Source organism: Toxoplasma gondii, chromosome IV (assembly GCF_000006565.2).
Source record: "Toxoplasma gondii ME49 chromosome IV, whole genome shotgun sequence".
NCBI classification, from domain to species: domain Eukaryota; phylum Apicomplexa; class Conoidasida; order Eucoccidiorida; family Sarcocystidae; genus Toxoplasma; species Toxoplasma gondii.
In genome coordinates this window covers 1688319-1710010 of record NC_031471.1, presented here as the reverse complement: position 1 = coordinate 1710010, position 21692 = coordinate 1688319, and the positions used below count along the sequence as shown (strand labels likewise).

General features: G+C 53.0%; 4 protein-coding genes across 4 annotated transcripts in view; 2 read left to right on the top strand and 2 right to left on the bottom strand.

The window, feature by feature from the left end:
* Positions 1 to 193: 193 nt before the first annotated feature.
* Positions 194 to 7447, top strand: TGME49_211450 (hypothetical protein). Its single transcript, XM_002371239.2, has 5 exons — positions 194 to 3058; positions 3614 to 4666; positions 5122 to 5492; positions 6188 to 6260; positions 7050 to 7447. The coding sequence occupies exons 1-5, from the start codon at positions 410 to 412 to the stop codon at positions 7431 to 7433; spliced, it is 4530 nt and encodes a 1509-aa protein (XP_002371280.1). The 5' UTR covers positions 194 to 409; the 3' UTR covers positions 7434 to 7447.
* A 977-nt stretch (positions 7448 to 8424) lies between these two features.
* Positions 8425 to 13583, bottom strand: TGME49_211460 (hypothetical protein). Its single transcript, XM_018779541.1, has 2 exons — positions 9324 to 13583; positions 8425 to 9228 (listed from the first exon to the last, which is right to left on the bottom strand). The coding sequence occupies exon 1, from the start codon at positions 12823 to 12825 to the stop codon at positions 9877 to 9879; it is 2949 nt and encodes a 982-aa protein (XP_018637982.1). The 5' UTR covers positions 12826 to 13583; the 3' UTR covers positions 8425 to 9228; positions 9324 to 9876.
* Positions 13584 to 14098: 515 nt separating this feature from the next.
* TGME49_211470 (Fcf2 pre-rRNA processing protein) lies at positions 14099 to 17465 on the bottom strand. Its single transcript, XM_002371241.2, has one exon. The coding sequence runs from the start codon at positions 16767 to 16769 to the stop codon at positions 15405 to 15407; it is 1365 nt and encodes a 454-aa protein (XP_002371282.1). The 5' UTR covers positions 16770 to 17465; the 3' UTR covers positions 14099 to 15404.
* Positions 17466 to 17497: 32 nt separating this feature from the next.
* Positions 17498 to 21692, top strand: part of TGME49_211480 (GTP-binding protein engA, putative) — a 13570-nt gene continuing 9375 nt past the window's right edge. Inside the window, exons 1-2 of the mRNA XM_002371242.2 lie at positions 17498 to 19926; positions 20768 to 21006. Of these exons, the coding sequence (XP_002371283.2) occupies positions 17901 to 19926; positions 20768 to 21006 (2265 nt within the window). The 5' untranslated portion in view covers positions 17498 to 17900. The remainder of the gene's footprint in view (positions 19927 to 20767; positions 21007 to 21692) is intronic.

Below are 21692 nucleotides of genomic sequence, written 5' to 3'. Positions count from 1 at the left end.
TAGGCAGGCAAAGAGAAAAGAGAGACAGCGCGAGAAAAAGAGGGAACCTTTTCGCAGCGAGAGGTCCAGCACGCAACGCTAGGGCAGCGAGACACGGCAAGAGGCTCCGAGAACAGAGAGAAGAGGAGAAAAAAGAGCGCAGAAGGAAGCGTGAAGAGAAAAGAGAAACAGAAGAGTGACGAAGAGAAGGAATAGAGTGACGAAGAGAAGGAATAGAGGGCAATGTATGTGCATAGAAGTCTCGACATCTGCCTCCGACACACCCAAAAATATCCGTATGGTCTTGTGTTTGCTCGTATCCACTCCTCAGTGTTCAGATTGGTTTTTCTTTTTTATGTGCATGCTTCAACAGCGACAAACGTAGGAGCCGGAGGGACAATCATGGTCAAGTCGGTCCTAGAGTGAGGTCATGAAGATCTTCTCTTCTCTCCTCTCCTCCTTCTGTCTCTCTTCTTGTCTCGGTCCCTCTCCTCACACCCTCCCCCTCTCTGCAGTTTCTTCTCTCCCGCGTTTCCTCCATGCGAAAGACATGCGCCTTGTAATCCTCTTCAACAGGACACCCTCAGGTCCCCTCTCCTTCCTCCTTTGCGTCTTCTTCGTCTTCCTCTTCTTCCTCTTCATCTTCTTCCTCTTCATCTTCTTCCTCTTCTGTTTCCTCTACCTGCTTCGCTTCTCATCGTTTCCCCTTCTGTACCTCTCGCGCGGATGCACAAGGAACAAATGTTTTGGCAGAGACAGGTCATCGCACAGGTCGCATATCTGTCTCTTCTGCGCGCTCCTTGTATTTTCCTTCTCGGCTTTTCCTTTCTTCACTCTTTCCTTATCGTCCGCTCCGTCTCCGTCATCTTGCTCCTCGTCCTCTTCTCTCTTCTCGTCGCCTTTCTTCTCTCGTGCTTCTTCCTCCTCTTCGTTCTTCTCCTCTTCTCTTTTCTCCTCTCCGTTCTCTTCGTTGCTTGTCGCAGAGGCATTACCAGTTTCGCGCTCGTGGAGTGACACCCGAAGCAGAGGCTCTCGAGAGTTCGGTGTGGCGAGGACGTCTCTTTTTCCTGAGTTCGATTCTTCGCTGCCTCTCTCTCTCGAAAAAGGCGGCAGGGGTACGCTTCTCTCATCTCCTTCAAGGCTTTCCGCCCTATTTCCAGACGTACAGTCCCCGTTTCTGTCCGGTGCTTCACCCGCTTGTCTCCTCTCTCCTCCGTCGTCTTCAAAGCACCAGTCGCGGCTTCCCTCCCTGCGACGCAGACATCCAGTCGCAGATTTCTTTGCCGTCCTTCGAGGCGACACTGCGGGTCGTCCGTGGTCTTTCCTTTCATGCCCGCAAAGCAAAAATGCAGTTTTCTCGTTGTTTTCTTCTTCCTCCACTTCATTCTTCTTTGAGAACCGGACAAGGCTGACCTGGCCTGAGTTCTCCTCTGCATGCGACGACACACGGTCCTCGCGCTCCACTCTCTCCGCGGAGTGGCGTAGTCAACCTCCCTTCTCCTCCAGCTTTCCCCGGGAGTCTTCGTTTGCTCTGCCAGTCTCTCGCGTCGCGAGACAGGCTCTTCACATGTCTCCGCCCAGGCCTCATTCCTCTGACTGCGACTCTCGGAGTAGCTCTGCTTGTTGGTCTCGGTCTTCTCTCCCCTCTTCGTCATCCGTCTCGTATCGTCTGCTTTCTTCTCCGTGCTTCCACTCTTCGTCCTCTCGCTGCTTTCGCTTCCCCTCATCTCCCTGTTCCTTTTCTCTTGGCACTCTGTGTTCGCGTTCGTTCGCTTCGCGTTCATCTTCTTCTCATTCTGCGTGTCTTTCTTCTTCTCCCTCTCCTCCGTCTTCTTCGTACGCCGTTCTGAGTCCACCTTGTCTTCCTCCTCTCTCTTCTTCGCCTTCTCCTCCTTCGTCGCTGCCTCGTTTGACGTCCTCGCTCGCGTCTCTGCCTTCTTCAGAGAATGCGCATGCGTTGCCTCCGGGGGTCTCTGTGGTGCCGCAAACGAACTTGCTTCTTCTCGTCGCCTACGACGGATCCAATTTCTCTGGGTGGGCGGCCAACCTCTCCCCGCCAGAGCGAACTCTGCTGGTGGCCTCTCCCTTGACCTCTCAGTCTGACTCGAGTCCTTCTCCTCCCTCTTCTTCCTTCCCTGATTCGTCTTCCCCCACCGCTTCTCGTTCTGTCCCTGCTTCTTCTTCTTCTCTATCTGCCTCATCTACTTCTGCTTCTCCTTCTCTCTCGCGCCCCCCCAAGCAGCTGCGAACTGTGGAGTGGGTGCTGCGACAGGCGTTTGCGGCGGTTCACCCTCTGAGTCGTCGACGTCAGCGCGACATCCTTGCCCTTCTCTGGCGCAAAACGTTTCTTGACGTTTCGCAGCAAGCGGCGGAATCAAGGCCTCGCGGCACCCTTGCAGCCAGCAGCGGAGAAGGTGAAGCTACGCGCGAAGCAACGGGAGAGGAAGAGCCTTCAGGCGAGAAGGCAACGCGAGAGCGAGCGAAGACCAGGCGGCCGCGGGCCGCAGCCGACGTCACAGAAGCAGAACCGACGGATGAACTGGATGTGTGCTCTGAAGCAAAGAAACATGACCTTGGAGTCGCAAGGCCGGCAAGCGAGTCGCAAGAAGACGCGTTTCTCCAAGCCTTCGTCGAACGGCGGCGACGCGAGTGGCAAGTCTTGCTTGGCGAGGTGAGGCGCGCAGAGCAGCAGGCGCGTGAGTCTCTCAGGAAAGAACGAGAAGCCAGTTCTGAAGAATGGGAGAGAAACAAACACTCAACGGAGGCACCCAGCAGTCTGCAAAACGCCCGCGCCTCCCAAGCGAAACGCACACAGCAGCCACCGAGTCCGCATACAGCCCCAGCGACGGACCCAGACGGTCAAGAAGCGAACGAAGCGGAGCAAGACGAAAAAGGCGAGGAAAAAGTGGACGACGATCACGGCCTTGACACGTTCCGCGAAGATCCGGATTTGGTGGACAACGTAGATGACGAGAAGGACGAAGCCTCTCGGATCGTCAGCAGAATGCCTCTTGTCGCTCCTCCCATCGTTCTTCGTCCGGCGAGTCGAACGGACCGAGGCGTGCATGCAGCCGGCGCGGTAAGCCAAGAGTTTTCCCTTTTTGTCAACTTTCTCTTCACTTCCAAGTGACTTGTATGCATCGGTGGACCACTCTGAGACAGCTCTCTCCCCGACACGCTTGTCTTCGTCCTTCATGGATTCGACCCTCTAAATTTTTTCTAAAACTTTGTCTTTCTTTCTCTCTGAGTGGTGCCTGTTCCTCCCTTGTACAGCAGTGTTCTCTCGACTGAACCGTAAGGCGTCTAAACACTGCAAGACTGCAAGACCGAGTATCTCTTTGCCGGTGCCTTCTCGTCACCGTCGCCGGGTCCCGGCAACCGATGCTGAACCGAATCTGTGATCGACATGCATCTCCCTCGAGTGGATGTTTCTCAGCTGCGAAATCTCTCTCAAACGAATTTCGTGTTCCTCACAAAGTCGCATTCGGAACAGGGCCTATTCGTCTTTCTCAGGCTTCTTTCAAGTGACTCCTCTACAGTTCACGCAGCATTCCCGGGTGCCTGTGTAGCTCGCGACGCGTCCGCTTCTGATTGCTGTTCTCTCCTTTGCGTTCCTTCTTTTCGTTGTCTTCAGATCTGTCAATATGTCTCCTACTACCACCCTCTCCACATCCCGCTGGAAAGCTTCGCCGCAGGTGTGAATCGCAGGCTTCCTCCCGATGTTCGAATTCTCGCAGCTCTTGACTTGAATCTGCTCGCAGACCAAGGCCTCTTTCTGGACTACTCCAAGCCTCTTTTGCCTGGATGCGCGGATGCTGGGCAAGACTCTTCTGAAACGTCCAAGGGCCGCGAAGGCGAAGGAACTCACCGCAAAGGAAACACGAACGATGACAGCAACAAAGAAGAGGACAACAGAGACGACGAAAGCAAAGGAGTGGAACACAAAGGGGAAGGAAACCAAGGCGAACATAGAGGAGAGGCAGAAGGAGACACGACACAGACGGGAGTGGCTGTAACATGCGGGAGAGAAGACGAGTCGAGAGAGACAAGAATGGGAGCCTCTGATGGTTCGTCGCCTTCTTCGGCTTCGCCTGCGGGTTCCAAGAAACTGTCTCCTCTGCATGCATCGGCGGACTCGGCGACCCTGCGGTCGGGGGTACCTACAGTGTATCAGCTCTCGCAGAAGAAACATTACACGTACTTTCTGTCTCTCGCGCCCGCGGTCTTCCCGCCTCTTCGCCACGGCTGTTGGGCGCTTGCTGAAGATGCGCGGCTGCGCAACTGGGCATTGCAGATGCTGAACTTTTCGGGCAACAGAGGACCAGGGAAGAAGACGCAGGGAAGAAGGTCCGAAGAAGAGAGAGAAAACGAGGACCTACGCGAGGGCGGAGAGGAGACACACACGCGTCGTGGCGAGGCGGAAAAAGACGAGACAGCAAGCAGTTCCTGGCAACGCGGGGGAGGCCTTCCCAGGGACAGACCGGGAGCGAAAGATGTACCAAGAGGGCAGGCGAAATCTTTGTGGGGTTCGCCCACGATCGCGCGTGGACCGAATCTGGAGACAGAAAGTGAAAAAGGAGGTTGTGCGCTTGCACAAAGAAAAACGAATCTCTTCAAGGTACTCTCCTTCGACTTGGACGAAATGAAGCAGGCCGCAAAAGCCTTGGAAGGGCATCATTCATTCGCGGTGAGGAAGGCGAAAAAACACATACAGACCTACATCGAGATCTTTCTTCATATCTTCCTCTGATGTGTGCATCGACGGTATCTACGTCGTTGTCTATCGTTCCTCTGAGGTCAAGCGCTCTCGCCTTTCCTGCGTTTGGCCTTGTCGTTTCCTTGAGTGTGGCAGCAGTACCTCTGACGTCTTGACGCGTTTCGGTTTCTGCTCTGGAGTTGACATTGTTATCTCTCCACCTTCTGTCTGCGTTCTTTGTCGTTCATTCTTCGCCTTTCTCAGATTCCTCTCTTTGTTCGTCGCTCTGCTGCCTCGTGTGTGCTCTTGCCCTTGCTCGCCGATCCTGGTCTCTCGTCGAGTTGTCTCCTCTTTCGAGTGTCGCGTATCTCTCGCTCTCTCGTTCTCCATCGTGTTGTCGCCTGTCTGTCCGCGCCCTTCTGTCTCCTGCGTGCGTTCTGTTTCAGGCCTTTCGGTGCGAGTACAGTGGAAAGGAGAAAGCGCGTCATCTGCACCGAGACAATCCTTTCTGCACTGTTGAGTCCGTCTCGATTTCGCCTCTCGACTTCGACCCCTGGCCGCACCCGCCGTGTGCCTCTCCTCCTCTCATGGCTTCTCCAGCTCCCCCGCGACCTCTCAGTGACGGAGAGACGGAACGGCAAGCGCATGCAGCGGAGACACCACCTGTTTCGCGGAAGCGAACCGGCCAAACAAGCACTGGAAAAAGCGAAGCAGCGACCGAGCAACTCTCCCGCTTCCGCGGCGCCTCTGTCCTCTCACGAGCACCTGCTGTTTTCTCATCGCCAGCCTTTCGAGATGGCCGAGATCTGCCTCAAGGGTAAGGAAGCAAGACTCGCTGTGTGCCTTCCCTGTGCATTGTTTCCCGGTTCTTTCTATAAACCTTTCTTTTGTGCGTCGTCATGATTGCGTCATTCGGTTCCAGTTCAGACGCCTCCCTTGTTCGGTTCCTCTTTCTCCCCGTTGTTGGCCAACGTCACAGGATCTGTGCCTTCTTGGTTTGCTCCAGTTGCTCGTTTTTCAATGTAAAAAGCAAAACGCACTGCTTCTCCACCGCGCTTAGCCTCCTCTGCCCCGAAGCTTACCGATGAAGTCTCTGTACTGTCTTCTCCGCAACCGCTGTCTCTCCTCTCCACCATTTCGATCGCTCGTATAGCGTTGCCTCCATCCTCATCTTTCCTCGCCTCCCTTGAAGAACAGTTAGTGGGTGTATATATATATGTATATATATATGTATATATAGGGAGAGTCATTTTCAAAAGACAGACACCGGCAGGTGGGTATAAAGATAAAGAGACACAGGTAGAGGTATTTTAGAGACAATGTGTATCTCTGCGCATCTCAGAGTTCATGCGCGCGCGTCCGCTAAGGAAGGATCGGTTGTACCCTACAGTGCGTTATATTTGCTGTTTTCTTTCTCCCGTTCATGTGAGTTGTGTGCTCCTCCAGGCGCGTGTTGCCTCCCCTCTTGCTCGTGGACATGTAGCGTTTCTTTCTTCGTTTCTCTCTTCTCAGACTGCGCATCGACTTCGTTGGCAATCGCTTTCTCTACAAGATGGTTCGGAAGATGGTGGGAGCTCTCGTCCAGGTTAGTTTTGTCTTGTGGTTTTCAGGACTGTCGTCTTTCAGACTCGGCCTTTCAACGCGTGAACTGGTGGCGTGTGAAAGATCAGAGATGCTGTGCCAGAGGCAGGGAAAGGCGGGATGTGAGGGGTGAGGAAGTCCTGTTTCTGTCGAGAAAGAGAGCGACAAACGCAGCGCAGGATTGCACAGAACCTGTGAGGGTGTCGAACAAAGGGAAGAAGAGGGAAGCGGAAAGGGAGGAAATCGTGTAGGGTCCAGGGCGTCGTTCCAGTCTCTGAGGCTTTCTTGCTCGACAGTCCTGTAGAGATGAGTCTTTTGAATGGTGAGGGTGTCAAGAACCAATGCCGTCCTATGTCCGCGTTCCAGTGATGTGTCTTGTTTTGCATCTGTCAATCCGTGATGGGACGACAACGGGTTGAAGGCGTCGTTGTGTCGTGCTTCCTTGGTTTCTCAAGGTTTCACGTCTTTCCTCGTTGGCGTGCTCCCTCATTGTGGTGCAAGTCCGTTCGTCATCACCGCTGTTGTGTGTGTGTTTGTGCCGATATCTTCCCCGTTGTCCTTTTGTTCCTCTTTGATGCTGGGTGTATTTTACACGTCTGCCTTGCCGCTTAGCTCCCGTTCGCCTTCGCTGTTGCTTGGTTTCCTCTGCGCCGCTTCAGAGTATTTCGCTGCAGTCGTTTGTCTACGCCAGTCTGGACTGCTGTCGCCTTTCCTTTGTTCTCTCTTCCTCTCTCGTTGTCTTCTCTTTCATGGTCCGCCTTCTCCTCTCTCCTGCGCTTCTGCGTCTGTTCAGGTGGCTCTCGGCCGGCTGTCGGTGGACGACATTCGCTGTGCGTTGGAGCACGGGCGGCTGCCTCCAACGGGGGGAGAAAAAGCAAGCGGAAAAAGCTGCACTTTTTCACGAGAGGATGCAGCGGGCAGCACACCGCTTCAAAGCCTCCGCACAGACTGTCGAATGACATCCCAAGCAAACGACGAAAGAGACAAACGAGGAAGTAATATCGAGGAGAGCAGAGCGTCTTCCTTTGTGCGGTCGACGAATATTGATATTTTCGAGTTCCGCGACTCCGGAATTCTTTGCGCTCCACCTCAGGGTCTCACCTTGCAGAAAGTGTTCCTTCCTGAGTTCATAGAGAGCCGGCTGTACAACACCGGCAGTCCAGTGTCCGAGGAATAACAAACCGAACCAGGTAGCGATTTTTCCATTCGAATGGTTTTCTCTTGAAACTCGAAACGCTAAGGCCCGGACAGAGACACCCCACTGGCACATAAAGCCCGAAAAAGCAGGAAGAAAAACAAGGGAAAACCAGGGGAATGCAACAGCCGCAGCAGCAATATGTAACCCTGATGCACCGGATTGGCCTGGCCTGTGCAGATGAAGTCTTGCACACTTCCAGAATTTTCATGTGTGTCATCCGACACGCATCCAAACTTCAAAGTGTGTCAGCACGCGCAGTGCCCGATGTTTCATTAAGCACAGATAGAAATGCGTTATCGGATTATATACAGCACGGATTGCTACACGTAGCGTTGGTAGGATGGATAGAGAATCACGGTGGATTGTCTGCGTTAGCTTGCGAGTCTCCTAGCCTAGATGATTAAGTTGCACTACGTGCAACTTTACACTGGGCACGCTTTATTGTTACCACACTAAAAAGCATGGTCGACAAAGGTGATCCAATAGATAACTCCATTCATGGAAATCGTGCATATTCATCCGCTTCGCACTCACCGCGATGAGTATAGGGATGATATCCCTTTTCGTGGAATGTCTACGTTTTCAGCCTCCTGTCGCATTCTTACTCTGACGCAGAGGGGCGAACCGGAACAAGCAGGTAGAGATGTGTGGATACATCCGTAACACGGACTGAAACTGGATGAATGTGAGAGACAACATGAAACGCTATTTGTTTTATGGGAACTCGCTCCGCCGAACCGCGGTTCGTCGCAGCTTTATCACAGTTGATGTAGAAGGCAAGCGTCTTAAATCATCACCTATGGAAGCCAAAAGTGGTTGACGCGGTTGAAGTAAAAACTCAAAGTATCTTTATTCATTAAGTATGGAAGTCTAAATCGCGGCGGCCGGCAGTCTGTGTCAGAGGCGCCTTTTGGCGCAAGCTACACAGAACGAAGGGCGGCCCTGGCGGTTTGTTAGTATTTGTTTCATACGCTATTATTCTAGGATTAGTGAGATTCTAGCGTTGGATGCTTGCTGATTCGTCAAGTTGAACTTTACAGTGTTCTGCCACATGCGTAACTGTGAAGCGGACTGATGCGTGTGAATGTGTGGTGCACCAAGTAAGTTTCGTCTGTGACGGCATTCACACCACAGGAGGGTTTTGTTACGTCCAGGTTGCACACAGAGGCACCGTGACCGATAACACGACGCCGAGAAAGGCAAATGTCATGCGCTGCAAAAAGTTGCAGACGGCACACCACGACGCCCGTGGCGATGAGAAACACCCGATCGAATCGGCTAAAAATCCACGTTGCCGGAGGCATGCTCATGCCAAAAAAACAAAAGGGGACCTGTTCCCATTGAGAAACGCTATCTGCCATCGCGAAATTAGACAGCTGGCAATCATGTACTTCGCTGACCTTAATAGCTCGATGGCGGCATCCTTCAACTGACAGAACGTTGGCTGCGCAAAAGTATAGGAAAAAAACGCGACAATTAAAGCAGACGAGAGGAGAACGGCGGTTGCGCATGGAAAATGATGTGAGTTATCCTGATCCGGTAAAGGTTAACTGCCGTGTCATTGTTTCTCCTTATGCACCAATTTGCGCCTTCGGCAAGGCAGCAGTCACGTTTAGAGAGAACAACTGCCGAAATACCATAAAAACGTAATTTCAGTTCTCACCCCGTTATCCCCAAACTACGCTCTCCGGCAGCTCGTGTCGCGCTACCTCCCCATGCACGATGTAGGACACAAACTTCCCAACTTCCATGTTACTCACGCCTTTCAAATATCCTGTCTTGCATCAAATCGACACAAACCACAACGTGACAAGGATGACTAGACGAGTTTTCTCGAACGACTGTCTCCACAGTTCACTCTTCCCATACGTTTGGTGAAAGTTGCCGTTGTCCGCTGCAATTCGTTGTCGCGTTCTCCCACAAAGTGCAATATCCATATTAAGGACCTGGGCCGACGGTAGATATGAACACGTTTGCATAAGCAATTGCGTAAGAACCACTTGCTTGTACCATCAGATGGGCTGGCACGCGGCTTGAAAGAGGGGCAGTTATGACGAGCTTGTCTACTGCCGAAGTTCAGAGCCTAATCCACGAGTCTGTACACGAGGCCGCACACTGCTTGTCACAACGTGTACACGCACAAGTAAGTATGCGACTCAAAAGATATTTACGCTCAATGTTTTTCTAATAGCACTGCACATGGAGAAAGGGATTCGGAGGAATACGAGCTCAGTCATGATCAGCGCGCTTTTGTCAAAGTTGACCAAAACGGCGGCGCGTTCCCTCGCGTTGAATGTATGCCAAGCAGAAAAGACAAGCGTAAAAAGTCTGTGTTCTTACCCAGCCGAAAAAGCAATCCCGTCATTCTCAAGCGCCCTCTCACACCCATCAGTGCTCCGTGGCAAGACAACACACACAACTATTAGTAGTACCTGTTATAGCCATAGTGGTCGATACCAACAAGAGACGCGAAAGTCAGAAGACCGATGACCCACGGCTTGACGAGGTGCGCTTTTGCAAATTCGATGGCGGCGCCAACCCGTGTGCCCTCGACTTTGACTTTGTCTTTCTTTGTTTTCTGACTTCTGGCACGCGCGTTCGGCTTGCGGTACTCATCAGAATCTGACGCTTCCAGGCGCTCTGAAGTGGGGGGTTCGTCCCTCGCGTAAATTGCATGCAGAAAGGCATCATCCACAACAGTGACATGAAACAGCATTGACCGAATCTTCTGTAGATGACGTTCGGCAGACGCAGCAGACCGCACACCGCGACGGTGCTGACTGGCCACCACCGCGATCGAAACGCGACCAAGGTGACTCATGCTGGGTAGTACCTCCTGGTAGAACCAGGTCAGTTCCTTGCTGTCATCTGCCAAGAGAGCTCGAGACAGGAGCGCCCCGCACTTGAAGAACGTGCTTTGAAGCAGCGACAAATAAAGATCCAACGTCTCCACGTCATCTGGTGGCGGCAACAGCATCGAGTCCTGCCGCCCATACAGCCCCCGCTCTGTGTCCGATTCGCTGTCCACCCATTCAGGTGTGGACAAGTGCCCGTGAACCGTCTCTCCTTTACTCCCGCTAAACGCCTCCTCTGTTTCAGCCGCAATACGTTCACCCACAGCTTTGGTGCCAGGAAGTCCTTCCACCGGAACTGCCGGCAACGAGGGAGATTTGCCAGGACTGTTGTCCTCCAAAGCGACTCCTTTCGAGCTCTCGTTTTGATGCGATGTCGACAACACACTGCTGCCTGCCTCCTTCGGTGCCTTCGTCCCATTTGATTCTCGAATGGCTTCGTCATGTTGGTCTACAGCCACAGAAACTGGGAGTACTTCTTTCGCCGGGGAATCAGCTGAATCGTTGTCTTCCTTTCTGGCGAAAAAAGGTGGAATCCCTGCCGATGCATGCATGCTGGGAGGTGTGGTCAACGGTCCTCTGACTCCCCGAGGAACCACAAAGGGCGGCCCCTGTGTGGCATCTGCGTTCGAGTTATTGTGGACCGCTTCTGATCCTTGAGAAGCCACAACGACCGAATCTACATCTGTCATCTCAGTATCGATAGCAGAAGACGTCCTATCAATCTCCGGAGGATTTTCAACCAAATCAGGTCCGGCATCAGTGGAATGTGAAGCTCGTAGAACTTCGGATGTTTCTGGTCCCTCATGAGCTACGAATTCGTCATCCCCCGGCTGACCTGTAACAGCAACTTGGGCAGACGGTAGCGAGCTTTCTCTTAAATGTGGAGTATACGGAGGTTTCTCATTGACCACTTGGCGAGCAAATCTGGTTGCACTGTAGTCTCCGGTGTCATTCACCTGCACTAGTGAAGAAGCCGGCTTGGATTGAAACTCATAAGCATTCACCTGCTCTGCGTTTGACGGAACGCTCGAAGGTGCCATGTCACCGCCAGGCGCCATCAATCCAAGGTCACCAGGTCCCCGCGATTCCGTTATGTCTGCGTTTCGTGAAGGTTCGAGCACTTCTTGCTCATCAACGTCTCGTGCAGTTTCTGAGGAGAATTGTTCCGTTGCAGGTGCACTGTCAGGTGGTGCTTGTGATGCTTGTGAATCCACCACTGGGCTTACTGTGGGATGCACCCCAGAGTCATTGTGGAACTTCCTATTTGACCATTCCCTTAAAGCAGACACGTAAGCCTGATATTGAAGAACAAACGCCTGCTCTTGCTGCACGACCCTCTGCAAAGTATCTTGCCACACAGTCAGTTCGTCGACTATCGCTCTACGAGAAGGCGCGAATTGCGGCTGGAATTCTTCGACGAATTCGAGCACTCCGATGTTTTCCTTGATCTTACCCAGCACATTCGCTTGCAGAAGCAAGTTACCCCTGAACACAACGCCATAAAGATACAATCCAATGCCCCTCCCCAGGCTGCCCACCTCTTCTAGTGCCCTCTTTGCCAGCAGAGTTGTTGTCGACAAAACACCGATGCCAACGGGTTGCACTGCTCTCGTTGTTGCCACCGGCACAGCCGTGGGAGGAGGGCGCTTCTCGGCACCTGTAACAAACTCACTTTCTTGTTCTACGCCGAACTGAGGGTGTGAAGGAGGATCACTGACGGACGAAGGTTCGACGGAGAGTTGCCTCACCGCGTCTGCTGCCTCTGCAGCAGCACCTTCCCCTCGAAGACGCCGCGGGTGTCTTTTACCCACGGGGTCACTGTGGCTCGGCTCAAACTCGGTCTCGTCCGACATTCCTTGTTCGACGTCCTCTTTCTTCACAGACGATGAATTACCGACGGCAAGCGACAAGTGGTTGGCGACACCAGCCTGCGACCCGCTCTGAATGTCTTCCGACTGTGGCTGTTTACCACTCTGTGTTACATCAGCAAGGTGCCGGCTGCCAAACTGGCCCCATCCATCGGCCTCTTCGTGCTCCTGTCTGGAAGGACGAGATCCTTCATCTGAGTCAACACCGTCGTTAAGCAGCAAAGGATCATGCGAACCTGACGGGTCGTTTGAATTATTCACAGCATGTTCTACAGCCGCAGACAAAGGCTCTGCTGGTGGTTGGTTCACAACAGTCAACGGAGAAAACTGGGCTGCGCCGTGTGATTCGAATTTTGCCTCTGTATTAGAGGAACTCTTTCCTTCTGCCTTTGTTAGCAAGGTGATAACCAAAAGGGAAAGGGGCACTAGAGCGCTTGCTCTCCGCTCGAAACCGCCCCTAGGAGTCATTGCCACTCGTGGGCATCTCCTGTAGCGTACATCGTTCCGCAGTGGAGCCATTCGTTGGTTTTGGCCGGCCACCGGTATCCCACACGCTGACGATCCCTCCATTGTCACATCTGCCGTACACGATGGTTGATTCCGTTCCTTGCGAAAGACTGTGACATCGCCTTTTCTATTTGTTGTCATTAGGAGCGACGACCCGAATACTCAAAAGGCACCGACACATTCCTCTGCCACTTCAGATCCATCACCGATGCTTGACATTCAGATCCAATGCATTTCGACGCTGTCAAAAAACTTTACTCTCAAATGGCGGTAAGTCACGACATCCTCAAGAGCATCTCCCCTCCCATCGACAGCCACATCTGGAACTAACTCACGTTCTGGTTAGAATATGTGCCAATGGCGGCAATACGGCCTGACTGCGTCAACCGCCTTTCCAGAAAGCAGCGCGAACAACAAAGGTTCCTGCGCAGGCAAGCCGCTGCGCATTTATTAGCGTGCATTAGACTGTGCGGACAACAAGGTCAACACATCCATAAGAGGTCTTCAGAACTGAAAAGATGTCTGAACTATCAAAACAGAAGCACCACCACCACCACCACCAAATGCTCGGACCGATGCACCAACTGCCTTCAGCGGAGACAGACGAAGATATGAGGAAGGAACAAAACAAGGATGCGCGTGGGCACCGAAGTACCGAATAAGTACCCACACCGGTGTGTCTCCACAAAACCTAGCAAATCACCTAGATGCAGCTAAAGCAGACGGATGGCGTGGACGGACGCGTGCAATCACCTGTACGCTGCATAAATAATGAGACAAGGCAATAATTTCAGGGGGTCAAGCCCGACACTATTACCGCAGTGATTGCCTGTAGGTAACGCAATGCCCCTGCAACTGAGGCTGACCACTGCGTTGCACTTTTCTCTCTTAACTTTTTGATACTTCATTTAGTTTATAGCGGCCTGGAGACCTCCAACCAGCGTCGACGCAAAGAAACGTAGCGAACTCGGGATTCCCCCCACCAGCATGCGTGCATTCGAGACGCGTTCTATCTGTACTTCCGCGTGACTTGCAAGCGGTTATGAACGACCGAGACAGTTGCATTCGAGGCAACACAGAAGATGAAATGAGGGGTTCCGTTGGTAGGCAATATTGAGAAACCAGGTCCTTTGCGCTAATTCTAGACAGAACAGTAGACCGCATCTTCCCTAACGAAACCTCTATACTACGGCTGTCACACATTCGGAGTTGCGGCGGATGGTGCGTCTCGCTCTCAAGAGAGGCAGATTCTCGGTTTCAGATTTCCTGACACGAACAGCCTGACGGCAGTGCGACTATCTCGACTAGAACTCGATGAGAACGATTAGCCACTAGTTTTTAATCACAGAAAAAGTGCCAACGGTCTCGGCGCGTCACTTGCATTCGTCGATACACTCGCAGCGGCCGGCGTAGGGGGAGCAGGACACGTTGCGATTATCTGCTGTTACCGTGCACGTGATCCATAACAACACACCTTGTTGCTGGTTTGCACGAAGTCAGTTCTACGCATGTTTCTGCGACACTCTGTCCACCAGGACTGTGTTTCACTCTGAACGCCAGAGACAGCTAAGAATCGTCTGTGTTCGTGGAGGGTCCTTAAAATGATTCGAGTCATACTAACGCGATGACGAAAGTCAACGGGAGCTCCAAAGTCACGCGACGGGCATGTACGTCCTTTCGTTTTCAGTGACTGGAAGATTATATTCGTTCTGCGGCCACGTAGCAGATCGAAGAGTCTCGTTCAGTGGCAATATAGCACCCCTCTCTAACACTAACGTGATCTGTTCGCAGCAGATGTCCGGACAGACGCCTCCGAAAGTGGGCTCAGATAACCCTGCGTGGGACTTGTTCGATAAACAGTCTGTGTCTCCGTTTACCAGGATGGTGGCCAGGCGAGATGCGATCTATGCAGCACAGAAAACGCGTGGGTCTTCATGGCAATCCGTGTATGAGCCGACTTTGCCGCGAAGCTGTTTTTGACCAAAGCAGTGGTCTACACAGTCAGAATGCTGCGACAAGAAAGGACGCTGCGTGGGTTGGAATGCAATCTCATGTTCAGATTACTTTCTTGCTGAGTCGAGTGTCGTGCGCGTAACTAGCTAACGATGCGTACACTTGGACAACGGAGAAAACTGCGCACCGTCAAGAGACCATGCTGCAACTAAAGCAGCTGAGACTAGGCTTTTTCCTGTCCCTCGTTTTATCATCGAACTGGCGTCTCGGAGATAGTCCGTGAGCAAAAGGGGTCTTTCGAGTGCCCTTCTTCAAATCTCAAAGTTTGGTTGTCTGCAGCGGAATCTCTGAAGAAGCGGCGCCGCCATTTCACCGAATACACCCCCTTGCGCAACGGCAGCAAGGGATCACCCCGTTTGTTCGCGTAGCACTGCCTCTCTGGGGTGTAACGGCGCCGTCGCAGAAAGGGGAGGAAACCCTTTCAAAGGAATTCGTTTCAAGGCTCAAGTCGTATGTCTCAGAGACAAAGCAAACGGCATCGGACTTTCGCATCCACCTACAGTCGAGCGGTGATTTCTGTGCCCTCGTCATTGTGTATCTTGTTCCACCGCGCTAAAAAAACACTTGATGTTCTGAAACTAGCCGTAAGCAATCGCATTTTGGCACAGAAGGAAGAACACAGACTCCCAGACGAAAAGCAGCTCTCTAGCGGCCTGTGCATGTTTGAGCCCCTAATGCGCCTCCCGCGGCTTCGTACGCCGCGAGTCTTACCTACGCTTTTTGAGCATCTTCCATGAATTCTTCCTTCCTTTCGCGTGGAACGTCGCCGACCCCAGGTCGCGAACTTTCTTCCGTGTCCACGTCTCCACGCTGGCGTCCTTGAGAAGAGATGACAGCAGCGAACCACCCTTGCCTTTCCTCCGCTTCGAGCAGCCCACAGCCTCGCTCTCGCGGCCGGCGCCGACCCCCCCTCTACTGCCGAATCCGTCTTTAACGGTGCAGACGTGGAGGTGCGCAGTGTGCTGTACATACACCCCAGATCCAATGCGTCTCTCGGTTCTCTCGGACCGAATTTTGAGCCCCTCCTTGTGGAACTTCTTCGGGTCCATATGGCCACGCAACTCGAGCACCTTCAGTTCGCGATGGAGGGCCGGGGAAAGCTCTTGAGCTGGAATATCGTACCAGTTCGCCAGATGCGCCTTTGCCGCGTCCCGCTTTGCAAGCCGTTCCTGTTGCTGCAGCTTCCCCGCGTCCACCAGAGTCGCGAGATCCGCACTGCGCTTTACTGTCGGCGGGAGAAGAAGCGCTGCCGCCTCCGTCGGGGGCCTGTCGCTCCCAGCGTCTGCCGCGCCGCTGGGCAGACTCTGCCGCGCCGGCGAAGGACCAACCAGAAGCGTTCCCTGCGGCTTGTGCACACCTGAAACCGTACCCAGCAGCTTCTTTTTCCCCCGGTGGTGTTTCGCATCCAAAGTGACAGATGCAGCCGCGCGAGCGTCGAGATCTATTCGGTGAAACGCGAAGCGTCCAGGGGCGGCAGTAAGGTCGAGTCGAGGCAATTCATGCATTCCGCCGGAGTGTTCAGCAGCGCCCTGAGCGTCCTCGGCAACAGCGGAGGCTTCTTCAAACTTCCCAGACGGCCGGGAGGCCGACGGCCTTTCCCGTCTCTTCTTCAGAACCCGCTGGGAAGAGAAACAGAGCTCTCGCGTGTCGACGCCCGGATCTAAGTGGTCGAGACTTGTTTGTGAAACCGAAGGGAGAGCGAGAGAAGACAAAGGTTCATCACTTGAAGAGCGCGCGTGCGACACACACTCGAGGACGGACAGAGACGTCAAGGCGGGGTCAGCAGAAGATGCCAACCTGAAAGACGAAGCTGAAGCTGAACGACAGCCGGCGGCAGACGAAGAGGACGAGCACGGAGAACAAACCGAAGGGACAGGAGAAGACGTCGACACAGCGGGATCGGAAGTCTTGCATGCATCGTCATCAGGCGGCGGAGGGAGAAGACGAGCCGCAGCCTCGATTGCTCGAAGCCTTTCTTTACGGAGTTGCTTGTGCACTCCGCTTTTCCTGCTCGCCTCGTCGCCTTTCTTTCCACCCTTCCCTTGAGAGCCTTTCGGGATGGCAGACTTCATGGCTGCCCGAGAAGAGACGAGAAGAGAGGAGAAGAAACGAGAGAAAGCGAGAGAAAAGGTCCGGGACAGAAACTGAGGTAAATGGATCTTGAATGAGTGCGTATCAGCGGCTGTTGACAGAGTCTCTCACACGATCCAGGTGCTAGAAGGGGAAGTACGCGGAAGAGGGGAAAAAATGACGAAAAAAACAGAAAACCGGGAAGAAACGGATGCGGACGAGCGAAGACCCAATGACCCCCGAGCCGTCTACTTTGAGTTGAAGCAACGTGCGAGTTTGAGAGGGCTCCACCAACACTATTTGAATGTCACAAAACAGATGAAAAGGAAAACTCCGAAGGATTATGCGTGAAAAAGGGCGGATTTTGCGGTCGCTTTTTTTCTCCAGATGCAAAAGAAAACGGAGAAGCACGCCTCAACTCAGTGAGGCATGAAACTTGCCTGGGGTTCAACTCGGAAATCTCCGAGAAAAACCTGGAAGCGTCCCTCAAGACGGGAGGATTTTTACCTCGAAAGATTCACTTTTTCAGGATTCAGAAGTTTGTATGAAACAAGAAACTCGCCGTTTCCTCTAGCCCCACAAAACATCTTTCTAAGGTGAAGATGCATGCATCGCGCGTGTGAAATCGCCGCAACTAGAAGCACACTCTGAGCGAGTTGCACAGCAAAGTGTGCGCAAGTCACTTCTTCTTGCCGCCGCCTCTACGTCATTTCCATTCTACTCAGAGCCTCTCATAAGTTTCTTTTCCTTCATCCCAATGGAGTGACGGATAGAAGTTGTTTCAATTCTTTTTCAAGATCTGCAAACATCTATCCCTGTTGTCTGAGGGCGTGAGAGGACTCGTCGCAAGACAACGGCGTGCGATGTTCGCTGCTCTGCAGGGGAATGTAAGGACCAAGCCTGTGTTTTATTAACCACAAGCAAAGACTACCTTCCTCGTCTTCTCTGGAATCCTTGATTCTCGAAGGCTTCGGGGCTCCCGCCGTCTGTTCTTCAGTCTTGTCTCCGCTCTCGATGTTTCGTAACTGACACAGGCGGCCTTTCTCTTGACTGCGGCATGCAGCCCCACCGAAGAAGGCGTCCAGAGTCTGGATCGCCACCCTTTGCAGAGAGACATAAGTTCTTGAAATTGGATGCCTAAGGGCATGACCGTGTTGTCGAGGAGAGTCAACCGACCAGTGGACTTCACACGCGCCCAGTCTTGTCTGGGGTTCGATTCTATGGCGGGTGGAAGATGGAACACCGGCGGTCTGCTCTTGGTGCTCTTTCTCTCCGTGTTTTTTTCCCTGTCTTCTTGCGCTGCATTGGTCAGACGTGAGCAATGTGGCGGCCGCCTTCCGTCCTGGAAGCCGCCGGCACTGGACGCGCGAGCCTCTGGGAAACCTTCCAGCAAATTCGAGTCGCTTTTTTTCCATCCAGACCTTTCCGCCGCGCTTCTGAAAGAGGCTAAAGAGAACCCAGGCGAAGAGAATCGTGCTACGAGAATTGCTCGTGTTGACACGCATTCCAAGTCGCGAAAGGTCCAGGAAAGAACGGGTGCCAGAACGCCTGGCGGACCTGATTGGCGCGGTGTACAGACACCCAGTGACTTTCTGCGACCGTTCACACATCGATGGCGGCGCACTGCCGCTCAAGCATTTCCGACGCAGAAGGACTTTTTGCCAGAGAAGTTTTCCTTTTTTTCTTCAGTTCCTTCGCTTCTCCGTTATCAGTCTGTCCCTCGTGCGAATGGCGGAGAAGGTGTGGCCAGCCAAATCTCCGGCGCCCGCCTTGGAGGCGAAGTGCCAGCATTCTATCGTGGTGCCGGCGACAGATGCAGGAGCCTGAGTGACAGATTTCCGCCTTTTCGTCCCGAGGAACGAGAGCACAAACAAGATGGAGCACGACTGACGACTCCACTGTTTCTTTTTCGGCCATGGCAAGTTGTCCAGAACCGAGATTCAAGGCGTCATCTGGTGTTCGAGAATCACGCGAAGCCGTTTTTGACCCCGCCGTATCGACACGAAGGAGGGACGACCCTTTCTGGGTTTCATTCTTTGTTTTCTCTCTCTTCCCCGGTCTCCGCGTCATTTTCGTGGCCTGTTCCGGCCTCCGGCCTTTCGATTTACGAGCTCGGGAATGGGAGGAACGCAGACGTCTGCCGACACAGCCGACGTTGTGCGGAAACCGACGTGGAGGCGCCAGGGTCCTGGTGCGCCTCTTTCGTTTTGTCACAAAAAAACAGGAGTTCCCTTTCTCGCCGAACTGGTAATCTCGCTTCAAGTGCCTTGTGCGCGTCTTCGCGTTTTCAATCTTCTCAATGGACCCCGGCTTCTCGCCGAGACAGTCGCAGAACGGCGGGCACTCAGCCACGCGTCCAAAGCCCTCTGAGGCGAAGATCTCAGGCGAAGGACAGCCTTGTGGGCTTACGAGAAAGAAGCACAGACACCGCGCTGCTCAGAGGAGGGAAGACGCCGAACACTGCTGTTGCCAAGAAGCGCAGGACTCTGTCAGGCGGTGAGAGGAAGAATGGAGAGAGTCTGATATCTTCGCCAGCTCGCCGTCGCAGCTCCGATGCTCCGAAAGAGAAACAGGAGAGAAGAAAAGCAGACACTTCTAGCCAGTCGGGGAGATTCACGCGTGGACCCCTCTCGGATCCGGAAGAAGGGGAAGAAGAAGACGACGAAGAAGGCTGCGAAGAGGACTTCGAACAACAGGGAGAGGCTGAAGAACATGGCAGCGAGGAATCAGATTTGTTTGATGACGCAGAGTCGCTGCTCTCTGGGGATTCGCTGACGCCTGAGGAAGCAATGGAAAGAGCTCATATTCTTGAGAATCTGGAAGCAGGAAGACGACAGATGGAGAAAGAAGGGAAGTCGCTGAGGGACTTTGGAAACCCAGAAAAAGACGAGACAGACAGGCAGGCGTGGCTCCGTCCGGCCCCGTGGAGCACAAGCGCGGGAGACAAAGGAGACAAAGCAAGACGATTTGAACCTGAGGACGAGGACGAGGTGGATTCTAACCAGGACGAGGGCGACTTGTTGTACGACGTTCGACAAGCTGAAAGGACACCTGACAAGGAACTCACGAGAGACACCGAAGAAGAAACGGGCTCTTCAGGGGTGGCATTTCGACTCTCAACGCCTCATCGTTCGTCTCAAAAGCTGGTTCGACGAGAAGGTGGGGAGATCAGAAAAAACGGATCACACTTAGGAACAGGTTTGACATCGCGTTTGTCGACACAACTCAACGCGCCTGGCTTTTCTTTGTTCATCTGCATGGGTGTTCTGTTGGAGTCATATCAGGTTGCGAGTTTAGCGTTGTTCACTGTGTTGACGTGCGTTGTACGAACCTAAAACGCCAAATGCTAACGTCCTTGTGCCCACGTTCCCTTTCTCTCGTTTCGGGTCTTCACATCTTTACCTCTGCGCGCCAAATCCGCTTGCAGTGCTTTCGGCCATCAACGGCACAAGCGGCTGTAACGAGATGTCGGCAAACTGGAGTCCTAGATCTCACCGGGAGTTCTCTGTACGCATCCAGTTTCATCCCTGGTAGTGTATCTAGCCTCTCATCTGTTCAGGAAATCCGACCTTTCTTCTTTGTGTCTGTTCAGTCTCACAGAGAGCGTTGTTTCCCGGTTGAGGGGCGCAGCGGCCTCTCAGGTCGATCTCTCTCCGGATTCTCAAGTGATGCCTCGCTCGTTAAGGGGACTGGTGTTGCATGCAAAGGTGATCTCTCTTTCCGGCGCCGAGCTCATTTGCATGTCTCAGAGTCTGAGAAAAAGAGTTGGAGATGAAGACGACTCAGCCACTGAGTCTGGGTTTGGAACTGTTCTTGTCCGCGCCTCTTCGCGCGCGCGTGGCAGTCGAAACCTGATTGTGTGTGCCACCACCTTTTTCTTTCGTGCGCTTAGCGTGGAGTGAGAATTCCTCAGACGAGGCATATCCCGTGTGACGCTTAGACGCCCGAAGCGGCTTGCGCGGGTCCGAAGTTGTCTCTTGTCTCTTCTTTTGCGCTGCAGGGCGCGTCCCTTGCGTTTGTCTCCTGGGGAGACCGAACGTCGGCAAAAGCAGCCTTTTCAACACACTCAAAGACAAAGAAGATACGGCAGCGGACGCCATTGTTCGCGACGAAGATGGCACGACCCGAGATCGGCACTACGCCTTCTCAGTCTGGAGAGGCCGCCCCTTCATCGTGGTCGACACCGGCGGCCTTATCTTCGAAGAAGACCGATATGCCGCGGCTCTCTACGCTGAGGAGGTGGGGGAACGAACCGGCTGGTGCAGAGAACTCAGTGGCGCAGCTGCGAACCAAAACGCGGTTGCCATCTGCCACATCTAGTGGCGCGTAAAGAGTGCGATATTTTATTCAGCATCCATCGCTTCGGTCGCAGCTAGCCAACGGTCCCGACGTACCCACCGATATACAGCCTCGTCGGTAGCCAGGCTCGTGTTCGAACACCTACATATATATATATATATATACATATATATATATATATATATGTACAAACACAGTGAGGGATCGATTGCGTAGGCATAGATGTCTTTCGAGCTTCACACATATACATATATATGTATATATGTATATATATTCTGTATGTATGTTATATATATATATATATATATATATATATGTGGAGCTGTGGATACGTGCACAGGCAATATCGAAAGGAGATATGCCGATGGATCTCAGTTGGCAACTCTCTCGCGTGTGTCCTTTTCGAGACACAGAAGTGAATATAGATCTATATACGTAGACAGGCATACATTTATAAATCTATATTCGCCATCTTTGTGTGAGACGACTCATTATCAAAGATGTATGCCTTGCTTGCTGAGTTGCCTTCTCTGGAGCGATGGGAATGTCTGATTGATGCGTCGCAATTGAAACTGCTTTGTGAAAACGTTTCGCGAGTTTTTTCTTGAGTGCGAAGAAGGATTCGC

Excerpts from the sequence above, each read along its gene's own strand:
- TGME49_211460 (XM_018779541.1), bottom strand. The coding sequence starts at position 12,825 with ATGACAACAAATAGAAAAGGCGATGTCACAGTCTTTCGCAAGGAACGG.
- TGME49_211450 (XM_002371239.2), top strand. The coding sequence starts at position 410 with ATGAAGATCTTCTCTTCTCTCCTCTCCTCCTTCTGTCTCTCTTCTTGT. Across the intron at positions 3,059-3,613 it reads GCGTGCATGCAGCCGGCGCG|ATCTGTCAATATGTCTCCTA; the intron begins GTAAGCCAAGAG and ends CGTTGTCTTCAG. Across the intron at positions 5,493-6,187 it reads GGCCGAGATCTGCCTCAAGG|ACTGCGCATCGACTTCGTTG; the intron begins GTAAGGAAGCAA and ends CTCTCTTCTCAG.
- TGME49_211470 (XM_002371241.2), bottom strand. The coding sequence starts at position 16,769 with ATGAAGTCTGCCATCCCGAAAGGCTCTCAAGGGAAGGGTGGAAAGAAA.